Here is a 14,286-nt window from a genome sequence, read left to right as displayed (position 1 = left end):
CAGGATAAAGGTCAGAAAATAACTGGCCAATGGGATCTCTATAGTCTGGGTTATCTTCCAGAAAATATCACATTGCTGCACTATAGTAATGACATTGAATGGACCAAGTGAGCAGGAGGGAGTAGCTACATTGACCTTATTAGTAACACACATGCCCATCATATGATGGAACATAAATCCAACTAAAATTCAAGGGCCTTCTACCTCATTGAGATTCTTAGGAGTCTAGTGCTGTGTGACATGCAGAGATATTCCTTCTAAAGTAAAGGACAAGTTATACCACCTATCCCCTCCCAACCCCCAAGAAAGGAACACAACACTTAGTGTGCCTGTTTGGATTCTGGAGATAGCACATTCCTCTCTTGGATGTGTTATTCTGGCCCTTGTATCATGTGACTTGAAAAGCTGCTAGTTTTGTGTGGGTCCTGGAATAGGAAAAGGCTCTTCAATAGATCCAGGGTGCTGTGCAAGCTTCTCATCACTTGGATTATATGATCCAAGGCTCCATGGTACTTGAAGTGGCAGTGGCAGATAGGGATGCTTGTAGGAGCCTTTGCTGGTCCTCTATAGTTGAATCAAAGAAGAGACCTTTGGGATGTTGGAGCAAGGCTCCTCACCATCTGCACCCAAGTGGAAGAGACAGCAATTGGTTTTCTATTCAGCCTTAGTGGAAATTGAACATTTGATGATGGGCCTCCATGTTACCATCCAACCTGAGTTGCCTGCCCATCAGGAGCTGGGTGTTATCTGACCCATCAAATCATAGATTAAGACATAAACAGCAGCAATCTATCATTAAATGGAAGTGATATATTTGTGATTTGGTCGAGCATGTCCTGAAGGCACAAACAAGTTACATGGAAAGTTGCTCAATTACAATAACTTCTGCTGCCAAGTATTGACATATAGGCTAAGGGAGGTGGGTGGGCCCGGGGAGGGTTAGGGCCAGAGAGAGAGGGTCCAGAATGTTGGGCTGCTACTGTGGGCACAGAGACAGGCTGAGGGAAGAAACAGGCTGGGTAGGGTTGGAGACTTGGATGGGGGTTGTAGACTGGGGAATTTAGAGGGAAGGTTAGGACAGGGTCATTCATTACAAGTGGGTGGAGCCAGTGCTGGCACGGGTAGGTTGGGCAGGTCTACATCCAAAGAGACTCATGCAGTGGTCAGGGCAGAGGCTGGGCCAGAGAAAGGAATGGGAACTACAAGTGCTTGGGTGGGTAGAACCAAAAATGTGGAATGGGCTTGATAATGTCAGTGACAGGCCAACCCTGACATGCCAGAGCTTTACACAGGCAACTGTGCATTTACACCACCTCTCCACACAGGATTCCCACAAACCCAAACACCCATGAAGACTTCTCCAAACACACATGCAAAGATGGCAACCATGCTGACACATGTATCACACATGGCCTACATATATAAATATACCACTCTCAGACACATACCACAGACATATACTCCCATATTTCACAAAATGTAATGTTAGAGTCAGCAAGATGGATCAGCCACTAGTGTGGCTGATGCCAACACTAGTCACCTAAGTTGCTCCCTGTATGATGTAAGGAGAGAATCAATTCTCAAGTTATTCTCTGACTGCCACCTATGCACTGTGGTATATGTGCACCCACCTGCAGATACACACCAAGGAAATAAAATGTGATAAAATCTTTGCAAGTATGTAATTATATACACATTTACAGAAATGATTATCTATTTGGGGAAGTTCTGGGATTCTAACCCAAAGCCTTTCTTCACCTGAGATGAGGCCAGAAAGTACTGGAGTACACTGTCAGATCATATGACCTGGCTGCAGAGGCAGTTTGTAGAGCTTGGTTCCAGGCATGAGAGGGAAAGACTGAGACCTTCCACATGAATTGCCCCATCACTAGGCTCTCCTTAAGGTATTTCCACATGATTGTGGGCACCTGTCTGCACACTGTCCATTAGGCAAGAAAAGGTGGTTGGATCCCCTGGAACTTTAGAGTTACAGATGTGAGCCACCATGTGGATGCTGGAAACTGAACTGCATTTTCTGCAAGAAGTACTAAACTGCTGAACCATCTCGAATCCCTTTTTATATCTTTTACGATTTAATTCATTATTCTTGTCTTTGTGTGTGCACATGCAGAGTACAGTTCAAAAGTAAGATGACAACCTGTGGGACCCAGTCCTCTACCATGTGGGTCTTAAGGACCAAACCATGTTTATCAGACTTGGCTACGAGCACCTTTACCTGAGGAAACATCCCATGATGTCCACTGAACCATGATCTTTTTGTTAATCAATTATTTTGGGTGGTTGATTTTTAAAACAGGCTCATGAAGTCCAGGCTGACCTTGAAATTATGACCTTCCTGAGTCCACATTCAATTACTGGCATAACAGGTTTCAATATCATGCTCTGTTTATGAAGAGGCCTGGTGCATGCTGGGCTAGTGCTCTAGCCAATGAGACCTATCTGAAATAAGAACATTGATATCGCCCTCTTGGTGATACACAGGTCCACACCGAAATCCTGTCTCAATAAACAAACAAACAACAAAGAAAACCCTGCAAATAAAATTTTTTGTTAAAAGAGATCATGTTTTTGAGAAAGTCTTTCTTAGTTACCTAGGCTGTGTTAGAACTGACAATGTAGCCCTTGACCCTCCTCCCTCAGCCTTCCAAGTACCTAGAGAACAGGCCTGTACCACCAAGTGAGAATGCCAGGGCACAGGCTTAACTGTGGGTCCCTGGCGACAGCTAGTAATCAGAGGTGCATGGCAAGATCAGAATGTTCTTTGAAAAGGGTCTGAATATAGAACCTTCCTTCAGGTGGAATTCCATCAGCTTAGCATGGAAGGATGGGAAGAGACTCAAGATTCAATATTATTATTGTGTGATCTCAAATTTTAACAAATGGCTGAGGTACCTATTAACAAGTAAAAGCAATATTTTTTCCATTTGCTCTTCCACCCACCAAATTTAATTATAAATTATTTTTATTTGTTTGTTTGTTTTTCCAAACACGGTTTCTCTGTGTAACAACCCTTGCTTTTCTGGAGCTTGCTTTGTAGGTTGGCCGAGAAGTCCCAGAGAACTGCCTGCCTCTGAGTGTTGGAATTTAAGGACTGTGCCACCACAGCCCAGCTTCATTACACATTCTAGATTCTGAGTACTCATCAACTTTTTTCCACTTCCTCTACTCCATAAGCGTCCTTCTTCACTCTAGCCTGAGCTCTCTACCTACTCCTGGGTGATCCTCCTGAGCATGCATCTCACCTCTCTAGCCTCTGGCCTGTTACACCCATTAGAGTATCTCTATACACCCACATAGACATCTACTCAAGACCTCATCACTCTTTCCAAAAATCCTCAGCTGCTCTCTCACCTCCCCTCTACTGGTCAAGTGTCACTCTGGAGCTGCCCGCTTTGTTATTACTACAAAAGCCACCAGTAGCCAGGAAGCTCCTCTTAAGCTGCAGGGCCTCTGATCACAAGGGAAGGGATGCATTTGTGATTTTTGGAAATTTTCTCAGACAAGTCTTTTATTTTGCTTGGAGATGCCTCAGGTTGAAATTCTTGTCACCATGACAATTTGCTTTTAACTGCCCCCTGCAATTCTGAAGCTTCCTTGAGCCTTGCTGGGCCAATGTGACACTCTCTTTGTCTTCTCTTCCTAGGAGCTTTCTGAGTTCCATAGCTCTCTAAGCCCATTGGGCTACCATGATTTCTCTCAGCTCCTACCTGTAGTCCCAGGACTGTTGCTCTCAGCATCTTCCTGCAGCTTCTTCCTGCCCTCCTGGTCTTCTCCCCCTTACCCTGTCTCTTTCTTTCTCTCTGAATTCCCTCTTGGAAATGATAGGAACTCCCTCTTGCGAAGTCCCATTTTGTGACCTCTCTCTCTCCTCCTTGGTTTACAAGCAGCTTGTCCTCAATCTCTTATATCTGACTCTGCTTTGCTCTACACTTCCAAAACCTCTTACTTTTGTCTACTTTACACTTTTTTTGGATTTTGGAGACAAGGTTTCTCTGTGTAGCCTTGGCTGTCCTGGAGTTCACATTGTAGATCAGGCTGGCCTCAAACTCACGGAGATCCACCAGCATCTGCCTCTCAAGTGCTGGGATTGAAGGCGAGGGCCGCCACCACCCAGCTTACTTCACACTCTTAAAATTCTTTTTCTTTTTCTTTTTTTGTGGAGCTGAGGATCGAACCCAGGGCCTTGTGCTTGCTAGGCAAGCGCTCTACCACTGAGCTAAATCCCCAACCCCTCTTAAAATTCTTTTATCTCTACAATTTCTCTGTGCTTTGTTCTCAAAATATCTCCTAAGTCTATGCTATAAACTCTATCTCAGTATTTGTAAGTTCAAAGAATAAGGTCAAATATCTGTAAAATATATAAAACAATTTACCTTTAAACTTATACCAAAAGGCTTATAGCTTAAGAAAATTTATACATAAATAGTTTTAGTTTACTACAATTTAGTATATATGTGATTCAACTCTTGTTAACAAAAATTGATCCACTTACTGTATATGTAAGTTAAATTCAATTCTAGTTTAAGAAAATAGATAGTTTTAGCCACCATGTTGTTCCCCTCCATTGTAGCTACTGACATCACCAGGATAGAAGGACCATTTTAAAAGTAAATTTAAACCATGCACCTGAGTCTTGCCTCTATATATGGATGTGTGCCAGGTCTTCATAGAAATCAGAAGGGAGCATTGGTTTCCCCTGACCTGGTGTTATGAATGTTTATTAGCCTCCAAGTGAGTGCTGTGGGTTGTGATACACATCCTGTACAAAAGCAATTTCTGATCTTAACTGTTGATCAGTCTTTATACTCTGGGAATTTTTTGTTTTGTTTTTTTTTGGATCAACATTAATTTTATTAATTCGTTTTACACTATTTTAATCTGTCAGTCAGTACCTCATTAAAAATACATTCCTTTGTATGACTATCATATTAGCCTTACAGTTCAAAGAGAGTCACTCCAGGCAGGTATAGAGCTTGAGTGAATGTTTACCTCTTTGGAGGAATTTCAAGTCAGCCCCTAAGTGCATGTATTTTTTTGCTCTGGCATCTACCCATTTCTTCCTCCAATAGGTGCAAGAGGTGCCTGTATGTGAGTGAGCTGCTATTGGTCTAATTTGTGCTTGCTGTGTCTGTGTCTCAGAGGACCCCTCTGGGTCCCATCTTAGTTCTTGGTCTAATTGGAGCTGGCAGATTCTGTATCTCAGGGAGCTGCTCTTGGTCTAATCCAAGCTAGCTGATTCTGTGACTCAAAGAGCCACTCTTGGTCTTATCAGGGTTCTTGGTCCAGTCAGAGCTGGTGGATTCTGTGTCTCAGGAAGCCACTGGTGTTGCAGGAGGATGGGTATTGGGGTAGGGCATGGGTCTTGTAGATTTCTGGGTCCCATGGGGGGTTTTGGTGGGGGAGCCAGCAGCTGTTGGCCAGCAGCTATGGCAGAGATGGGTGGGTGTTCCCTGGGGACTGGTTGTGTCTCAGGGTCTAGGTCCTAGAGGCAGGACTCTCTGGGTCAGAGAAGAGTTACTCACATCTTAGTCCAATCATCACTCTAATTTTAATTGATACATAGAGCATTTGGATCATATTTCCACTTATAATGTGTCCTTCTCAGATCTCTGAGGATATTGACTGACTGTAGCTTTATCAGCAGCAAACACCCAGCTGCTTTCCCCAGGCTTCAGCTGCCTTCCCAGTTCCCTTCATATGTAAAAATCTGGCCACAGGCCTCACTTTCCTGGAGCTACTACTGGGTCTAGACATGGCTTAGCTTGTTACCAGTCTCCAAAATAGAGATAAACTCACAAGACAGACTTCAGTGTAACTTTCTACTATTCCTTTTTTTTAATAAAGAAAATCACTTTACAATGATCTGTTTCTTCTTGTGAATGTTTGGGTATAAAAAGGTGTAATATTGGCTGGGCAGTGGTGGCGCACGCCTTTAATCCCAGCACTCGGGAGGCAGAGCCAGGCGGATCTCTGTGAGTTCGAGGCCAGCCTGGGCTACCAAGTGAGTTCCAGGAAAGGCGCAAAGCTACACAGAGAAACCCTGTCTCGAAAAACAAAACAAAACAAAACAACAAAACAAAAGTATAATATTTAAAGCTTAAGCTTTGAGGATCTTCGAAAATATTTTAAGATCTAAGAAGGAGTTTTGAGTTGTGTAAGTACAAGTTTGTGTAAGGTCTGAGGACATCAAAGTTTAAGTTGTGATAAGAAAGTGATTTAAAGTATATAAAGATAATGTCTAATGCTTCAAAATTTCTGTCTCTCACCATGCTACATTTATGTTAGGACTTCAAAGCTCAAAGTCTTATTAATCAATGCAGTTCTGATGAGCTATTAATCTAGCTCTGGGAAAGCTTGGCTTCTTTTGTCATAGTCACCAGCTCGAGATTTTAAATTTCTTTTGGTTGTTTTCTAGATACAGACTTAACAGTGCTTCTTATTGAGCTAAAACACCAGAATAATCTAGTGTTTTATTAATTAGAATAATCTAGTGTATTCTTCTAGATAGAGGGAAGAGGCCCTGCTTCTTTGCATATTTAAAATCAATACCAAGTGAGCTATTGCCCTTCTGCTCCACAGAATGTTTCTGTCCTCTCTAGGCTTGCTTTAAACACTGCTCATGCTTTTAACCCAGAATCATTTTTGGGTCCTCAAGCTTTTACTGTACACAAAGGCATGAGTCTACAGCTTTTCCTACAATGTGAATTTCAGTACAGATTACAAACAATGGTAATGCTAACATATCTAAAACTTATACTTCTTTTAATATTTATAAGCTTCAGGCCATTGACTTTGGTGCACCTCTCACAGGTTAAATGGATTCCAGATGCATACTCCTGTCACTCAACAACCTGTTTCCCCACCTGTCTATTCCTGAGTGTGGAATCTTCCTCTTTCTCTTGGGACCAGAGGTCACTTTCTCAGAGTGACCAGGGCCTAAATGTTTCAAAGGGAGAGCTAAGAAAAAAAAAATTCTCCTAAACTCCTCAACTTTATGTTCTGGCCCTGATATACACCTGTTCCAGCAGATTTCCAAGCAATTAAAGGCTGCAGACTGCTCTAACTGCTGCCTGCATGTCTGTAGCCACAGATGGTCCAGCAGTCCCTGGACAATGAGTGAAACAGCCTGCTCTTCCCAGATTCTACCAATATTCCAGATTTTTGGGTCCACACTTATGATGCCCCGATGCCAGAAGGAGGTATTCATAAGTGATATCTGTGGTCGTTTGAAAGAAATTAGCCCCAAAGGGAGCAACACTATTAAGAGGTATTGCTTTTTTGGAATAGGTATGGTGTTGGTGGAGGAAGTGTGTAACTGTGGAAGCAGGCTGGAGGTCTCTTCTGTACTCAAGATGCAGCCCAGTGTCTGATACCATTTCCTACTGACTTCTTTCTGATCAACATGTAGCCAGCACTGTGCCCACATTGATGATAATGGACTGAACCTATGAACTCAGTTAAATGTTTTTCGTTATGAGAGGTGCTGTGGTCATGGTTTCTCTTCAAAGAAACAGAAACCGTTACTAAGACAATTACTTCAGCCTTATCATTCATTATCAACAAAAGTCTGGGATGCTGAGTTCCAAGCCTCAGACAAATGGCTGAGGTGTCTATTTAGCATAACAAGTCTGGACTTAGCCACCAGTTTCTCCCAGAATCCCTTAGTCTCTACCTGTTACAGGGTATGGCTGGCATACCCTACCCTGAACTTTCCTGCCCAGGGGCTGGGCTGTCCTTACCCAGAGGCTCTTCCATATGTAGTTTAGACATTTTGGTCACCTGCCTCTTTTGCTCCTTTGGCCTCCTGACTGCTCCACCTGGTTCTCATCTCTTCTCTTCCCCTCCCACTCTTCCCACATGACCCAGCACAGTCTGGTCTTGTCCACTTTGGACTCTCCCAGATATCCCTGCCTCTGACTATGCTCTCCCACACATCTACAATAAACTTTCTCCTCCAACATATTTAGGAGCAATCATGTCCTTTGCATTTCATTTTTTATTCAAGTACACCCAATGATAGATACAGTTAAAAATTATGAAGTTTACTCCATTAGTTTACTTACTATGAAAATTAAGCATTCATTTAAGCATTAACTAAAGGATCAGGAGAAGAGATCTGGGTTCCAGTCAGATCCTGAGAGAGGACATATCCCAAAGGTTACATGGCTTGCTGGGAAGACTAAAGGCTCTGGAGTCCATTCTGCCTTTGAGCCCAAGATGTGTCCAGCAGAAAGTTCTTTCCTTCTACTTTATAAAAACTCTTAGCTGGGTGGTGGTGGCACACACCTTTAATCTCAGCACTTGGGAGGCAGAGCCAGGTGGATCTTTGTGAAAACCAACCCCCCCCACACCAAAAAAAACCAAAAAAACCCACCTCTTTGACAGGGATTTTTTTTTTTTTTTTGCCTGAGTCCAGCTCTGTCGAGGTTCAGGTCCAAAACTAGAGGTGTGGAATTGGTGAGAGCAGGAGGCTGACAGGATCTGAGGGTGAATCTAAACAGCTGCTGCTTTATTAAAGAAGGTTACACTTTCATACTCCACAATTGCACACAGGAGTACATGGGAATAGGAGGAAGGGGGCTTGTGTGCTGGGTTGGGGCTTGTGAGCAGGAATTGAGGGAGCTAGCATGCACCCTAAGAAGTTAATAAACAACATGGTCATGTGTTAATGGAAGGGCCACCAGTTCTTCTTGCCAGAGGTGAGGAGATTGGCTCCCTTTACAGCAAGCAGGAACTTTATTCAAGCCCGTCAGCTTTTATTTAAATGCCTAACTTTGGTAAAAAGACTTTTTTGTGGTACCCAACTATTATATTAATTCTATCTACTATAGGATATTGCTTAGTTTATCCAAATAGCTAATGCTTAAAGTTAGCAAAGACAAAACTAGACAAATATTACTGTGAAGTGAGAAGAACTTAGCTACTTATAAATCTTGATTATCAAAAATACTTTATCAAATAAATCTTATTTATCAATCATCTAACTTTTCTAACAGCTTGGTGTTAACTTGTATAGGATTAGGCAGAGTTATCATGGTATATGATTTCACAGTAGCAGGGTTGTTTTGGTTTTTTTTTAAAATAATATTTTGTTTAAAGATGCTCCCATTGTGAACATCTTCATCCTCCACTGAAGCCCACCCAAAATTTCACAAAGGAAAAAGCATAAGGGAACTCCCATAAGACACAGTGAGAATTATTAAAAATGAAAGTCAAAAGGTGCTGGAGAATTGTGATCCAAAATGTCGAAATGCTGGAACTCTGTCAAGCAGCAGTGGTCCAGGCCATATTATTATCCCCCTTTTCTTTTCTTTTTTTTTTAATAGCTTAATTTTTTAAATAACTTTTTTATTTTTAAACAAAGTTGCTACTTATTTGTGTCAAGATTGTCACTGGGAATATTTATTTCTTCTTCTTAAAGCACTTTTTTTCATTTTCAAGTTTATTTAATATTTTATTTTATAAATAACTTAATTTCACATATTAGCCATGGATTCCCCGGTCCTCCTTCCTCCCACCCCCCAGTACTCCCCCCCAAATTTACCCCCCATTCCCACCTCCTCCAAGGCAAGGTCTCCCCTGGGGAGTCAGCCCAGCCTGGTAGATTCAGCCAAGGCAGGTCCAATCTCCTCCTTCCTACACCAAGGCTGAGCAAAATGTCCCAGCATAGGCCCCAGGCTCCAAAAAGTCAGCCCATGCACCAAGGACAGGTCCTGGCTCCACTGCCTGGGGGCCTCCCAAGCAGTTCAAGCTAATCAACTGTCTCACTTATCCAGAAGGCCTAGTCCAGTTCCATGAGGGCTCTTCAGCCATTGGTTCACAGTTAATGTGTTTCCACTAGTCTGGCTATTTGTCCCTGTGCTTTTTCCAATCGTGGTCTTAATATCTCTCGCTCATACAATCCCTCGTCTCTCTTGCTGATTGGACTCTTGGAGCTCCATTTGGGACTCTGCCGTGGATCTCTGCATCCGCTTCCATCAGACACTGGATGAGAGTTCTATCATGATAGACAGGGTGTTTGGCCATCAGATCACCTGAGCAGGTAGGTCAGCTCAGTCACTCTCTTGACCATTGCCAGTAGTTTACAGTGGAGGTATCTTTGTGGAATTCTGGGGACCTCTCTAGCACTCTGCTTCTTCCTATTCCCCTGGGGTCTTCATTCATCATAGTATCTCCCTCCCCATTCTCTTACTCTGCTCCTGATCCAGCTGGGACCTCCTGCTCCCCTAAGCTCTCTTTCCCCCGACCCTTGCCCTCCTTTGACCCCCCACCCCCAGTTTGCTCATGTAGATCTCATCCATTTCTCTGTCCTTGGGTGATCGCTGTGTCTTTCTTAGGATCCTCTTTACTAGGTAGCCTCCCTAGAATTGTGAGTTGCAGTCTGGTTATCCTTTGCTTTACATCTAGTATCCACTTATAAGTGAGTACATACCATGTTTGTCTTTCTGACTCTGGGTTACCTCACTCAGGATGATTTTTTTCTAGTTCCATCCATTTGCCTGCAAACCTCATGATGTCATTGTTTTTCTCTGCTGAGTAGTACTCCATTGTGTATATGTACCCCATTTTCTTTATCCATTCTTCAGTTGAAGGGCATCTAGGTTGTTTCCAGGTTGTGGCTATTAAAAATAATGCTGCTATGAACAGAATTGAGCATGTGTCCTTTTGGTATGATTGAGCATTTCTCGGGTATATGCCCAAGAGTGGTATAGCTGGGTCTTGAGGGAGGTTGATTCCCAATTTTCTAAGACAGTGCCATATTGATTTCCAAGGTGGCTGTACAAGTTTGCATTCCCACCAACAGTGTAGGATTGTTCCCATTGCTCCACATCCTCTCCAGCATAAGCTGTCTTCAGTGTTTTTGATCTTAGCCATTCTGACACGTGTAAGATGGTATCTCAGAGTCATTTTGATTTGCATTTCCCTGATGACTAAGGATGTTGAGCAATTCCTTAAATGTCTTTCAGCCATTTGAGCTGCTTTTGTTGAGAATTCTAAATATGTTTAGCTCCATAGTCCATTTTTTAATTGGTCTGTTAGGTATTTTGTTCTTTATATATTCTGGATATCAGCCCTCTGTCAGATGTGGGGTTGGTGAAGACCTTTTCCCATTCTGTAGGCTGTTGCTTTGTCTTGTTGACCATGTCCTTTGCTCTACAAAAGCTTCTCAGTTTCAACAGGTCCCATTGATTGATTGTTTCTCTCAGTGTCTGTGCTAGTGGTGTTATATTTAGGAAGTGATCTCCGGTGCCAATGCGTTCAAGACTACTTCCTACTTTCTCTTCTATCAGGTTCAGAGTAACTGGATTTATGTTGAGGTCTTTGATCCACTTGGACTTAAGTTTTGTGCATGGTGACAGATATGGATCTATTTGCAGTCTTCTACATGTTTACATCCATTTATGCCAGCACCATTTGTTGAAGATACTTTCTTTTTTCCATTGTATAGTTTTGGCTTCTTTGTCGAAAATCATCTGTTCAGAGGTGTGTGGATTAATGTCAAGGTCTTCAGTTTGATTCCATTGGTGCATCTGTCAGTTTTTTATGCCAGTACCAAGCTATTTTTATTACTATAGCTCTATAACAGAGCTTGAAGTCCAGGATCATGATGACTCCAGAGGTTGTTTCATTGTACAGGATTCTTTTGGCTCTCCTGGGTTTTTTTGTTTTTCCATATGAAATTGAGTATTGTTCTTTCCAGGTCTGTGAAGAATTATGTTGAGATTTTGATGGGGATTGCATTAATCTGTAGATTGCTTTTGGTAAGATTGCCATTTTTACTATGTTAATTCTACCTACCCATGAACATGGGAGATCTTTCAATTTTTTATTATCCCCTTTTTCATGGCCTCTCTTTGCTTTAGTTTGTAGACATGTAGCTCTGAATATTTTGCTTCTCTAGATCTTAAGAAATATTTCAATAATTTCACAAAATGCTTTGTTGCAGATAACTGAGAAAAGTCCATATTTAGTCCCACTCTCTCACTTTAAGGTCACAACCCCTAATCAGTGAGAGGACCCCTTATTTCTATGCATGGTAAACTATTCTTACCTTTTCCAAGGGTCATGAGCACCAGTTGTGGGGTCCCTGCAGGATGAGAAGGAAAACCCAGTGTTGACTGGCTTCTTCAACCTGGAACAGATATTGGGGAGACTATTAGCAAGTGGATCATTGTTGGCATATTTAAAACATAGTACAATTTGTGATAAGGTTTCCAGGCAACAATCATCCAATTTCCAGTGCACAATAATGCTTAAGGTGTGATTACATAGAGAGTCTTTACAAAGTACATGTCATCATGAGGGTGGGTTCTATACCTAAAAGACCTATAACCTAGTCTGTTCTCTGACCAAGAGAGCATAGAGGTCAGAAGGGCATAGAGTACGTGTGATATCACCCCTCAAATGATTAGTGGACTAGGAAAAGTCAAGGACTTCTCCAAAGGTCAAGCCATGGCTTAAGAAGTCTTGGTGATATTTTAGCTTTTATATATAGCTGGTTCCTACAGTGATTTTCTTGTAATGCTATCTATGTGTGCTTCGTAGAACTCCTAATAGTGAATTTATCTAAAATACCCATCAAGCATCCAAGGCCAGATGAAACACCTATCTCCTGGTTCAGGCAGATGGCTTTATTTCTTGTGCAATTTAGGGTGGGACCCTCCTTCCTTACAGTCTTACTAATATATTCCTAATTTCTTACTTAACCACTTCCAGGAATGTAGATTGAACACATAAATTCCCTTCCTGACTAACCAATCATTAGCACTCATTTGGGTTGTAAAAGAAAGCCTGATGGTCACTGTCTGAGGAAAATTCTCACCTGCCTTTATGACCCTGCAGGAATTCAGGCCTGGTGACCTGGCTGGAGGGGGGAGATTGAGGTTGAGAGTGAATGAAAGCAAATGGACTAAAGAGCTCTGTGTGCTGAGATTCTTTTCCCCAAAATAAATCTCCCTGGTCATAGTTTCTCTTCTGAGCCCCTGGGAAGTATATTATTAAGGCTGGTCCTTTAATAATATACAATACTCCACAGATAGCAAATGGTCATCCGGTCATTAACAAAATCCACTCCCAGCCTTCTGGGTGAAATGCAGTTATTTGAGTTCTATCTCCTCCACTGAGCAGACACCCCTGGGTAATTAACATTCCTGACTCTGTTACTGCTTCTCTGTGAGTACAAGGACCTCTGTGCCCCAACTTGCAGCCATTCTATAATCAGCATTAGCATGTGACTCTGTTGTGCCCTTGTTGCAAGACCCCTGCAAGCAAGACTACTACAGAGCCAATATCTGATGCAAGCATACAAGTGTTTATTAATAAGAAAGCAAGCCTGGGCTTGGTCTGTGTCCAAACACTCAACACAGCAGGTGGAGGAGGACGGCCCTGAGCATCCACTTCAAGGGGTTTGTTTATATGGGAAAAGTTTACATGCAGAGGGTTACATATCTTGGGATTGGATGAGGGGATTGGGGTGAGGTAGTTCTTTGAAATTACTGGCTGGACTATAAGCATGAGGTTACTGATGGCTAACAGGATTCAGGGTATGTACAGAGACATAAATTTTTTACTCCCTATGCCCTGCTTTTGTTGAACCCAGGATATAGACATTCAGATTTATTGTTCCAGTCCTACTCTCCTCTAAGTTCAACTTCTGGTCAGTTGAGTCCATTACTTCCCATATCCTGTTTTACCAAGCCCAGGATATATAGATTTATTGTTCCAGCCTTATCTTCCCATGAGTTCAACTTCTGATCAGTTCTAAAATTGCTGGTCAGAAATTCCTTTAGAGGAGGGGGGGGGGTGGAAGCATCTCTCAAGATGGCTACTGATTTTTCCATTTCAACTCCACCTGTTTTTTTCCAAGTTCGGGTAGAAAGTAACCCTGGGAAAGTAGATTACCTGAGCCAGAAATCATATAGTGAGCCAGACTGAACCTGCCAGTCAAGTGTTTGTGTGGCTTTAAAGAACCCTCAGCGGAAGGCCTGCAGGCAGGACACAGGAGGAAATTCCTCCACAGAGCAGTGGAGCACAGCAGTAAAGCAGCTGGACAGGGATTCTTCATGCCATCGCCACTGCTGCTGGCTGCTGCTTCAGCACCGTCACAGGTTCCAGACAGGGGTGTCCAAAAGTGGACGGTGGACTTGGGGGCAAAGGCCAGTGTTCCATAGTGCCATATGGACTCCAGGACAAAGTCTGACACTGATGGTCTGAAATGTTCGGGTGGCAGAGGCTGTATATGCTTTGTTCTTTGCTCTTTGAGAC

The 14,286-nt window shown here is 42.6% G+C and overlaps 1 protein-coding gene across 1 annotated transcript in view; it reads left to right on the top strand.

Annotated features, from left to right (window-relative positions):
• The window catches only part of LOC118572002 (zinc finger protein 260-like), a 61,516-nt gene that overhangs the window by 26,299 nt on the left and 20,931 nt on the right, over nucleotides 1-14,286 (top strand). Inside the window, exon 5 of the mRNA XM_036171398.1 lies at nucleotides 502-518. Coding sequence (XP_036027291.1) covers nucleotides 502-518 — 17 coding nt within the window. The remainder of the gene's footprint in view (nucleotides 1-501; nucleotides 519-14,286) is intronic.

The sequence above is a fragment of the Onychomys torridus genome, chromosome 21 (genome assembly GCF_903995425.1).
Source record: "Onychomys torridus chromosome 21, mOncTor1.1, whole genome shotgun sequence".
In the NCBI taxonomy this organism is placed as follows: domain Eukaryota; kingdom Metazoa; phylum Chordata; class Mammalia; order Rodentia; family Cricetidae; genus Onychomys; species Onychomys torridus.
The sequence above is the reverse complement of the archived record's forward strand: the minus strand, read 5'-3'. Positions and strand labels throughout refer to the sequence as shown.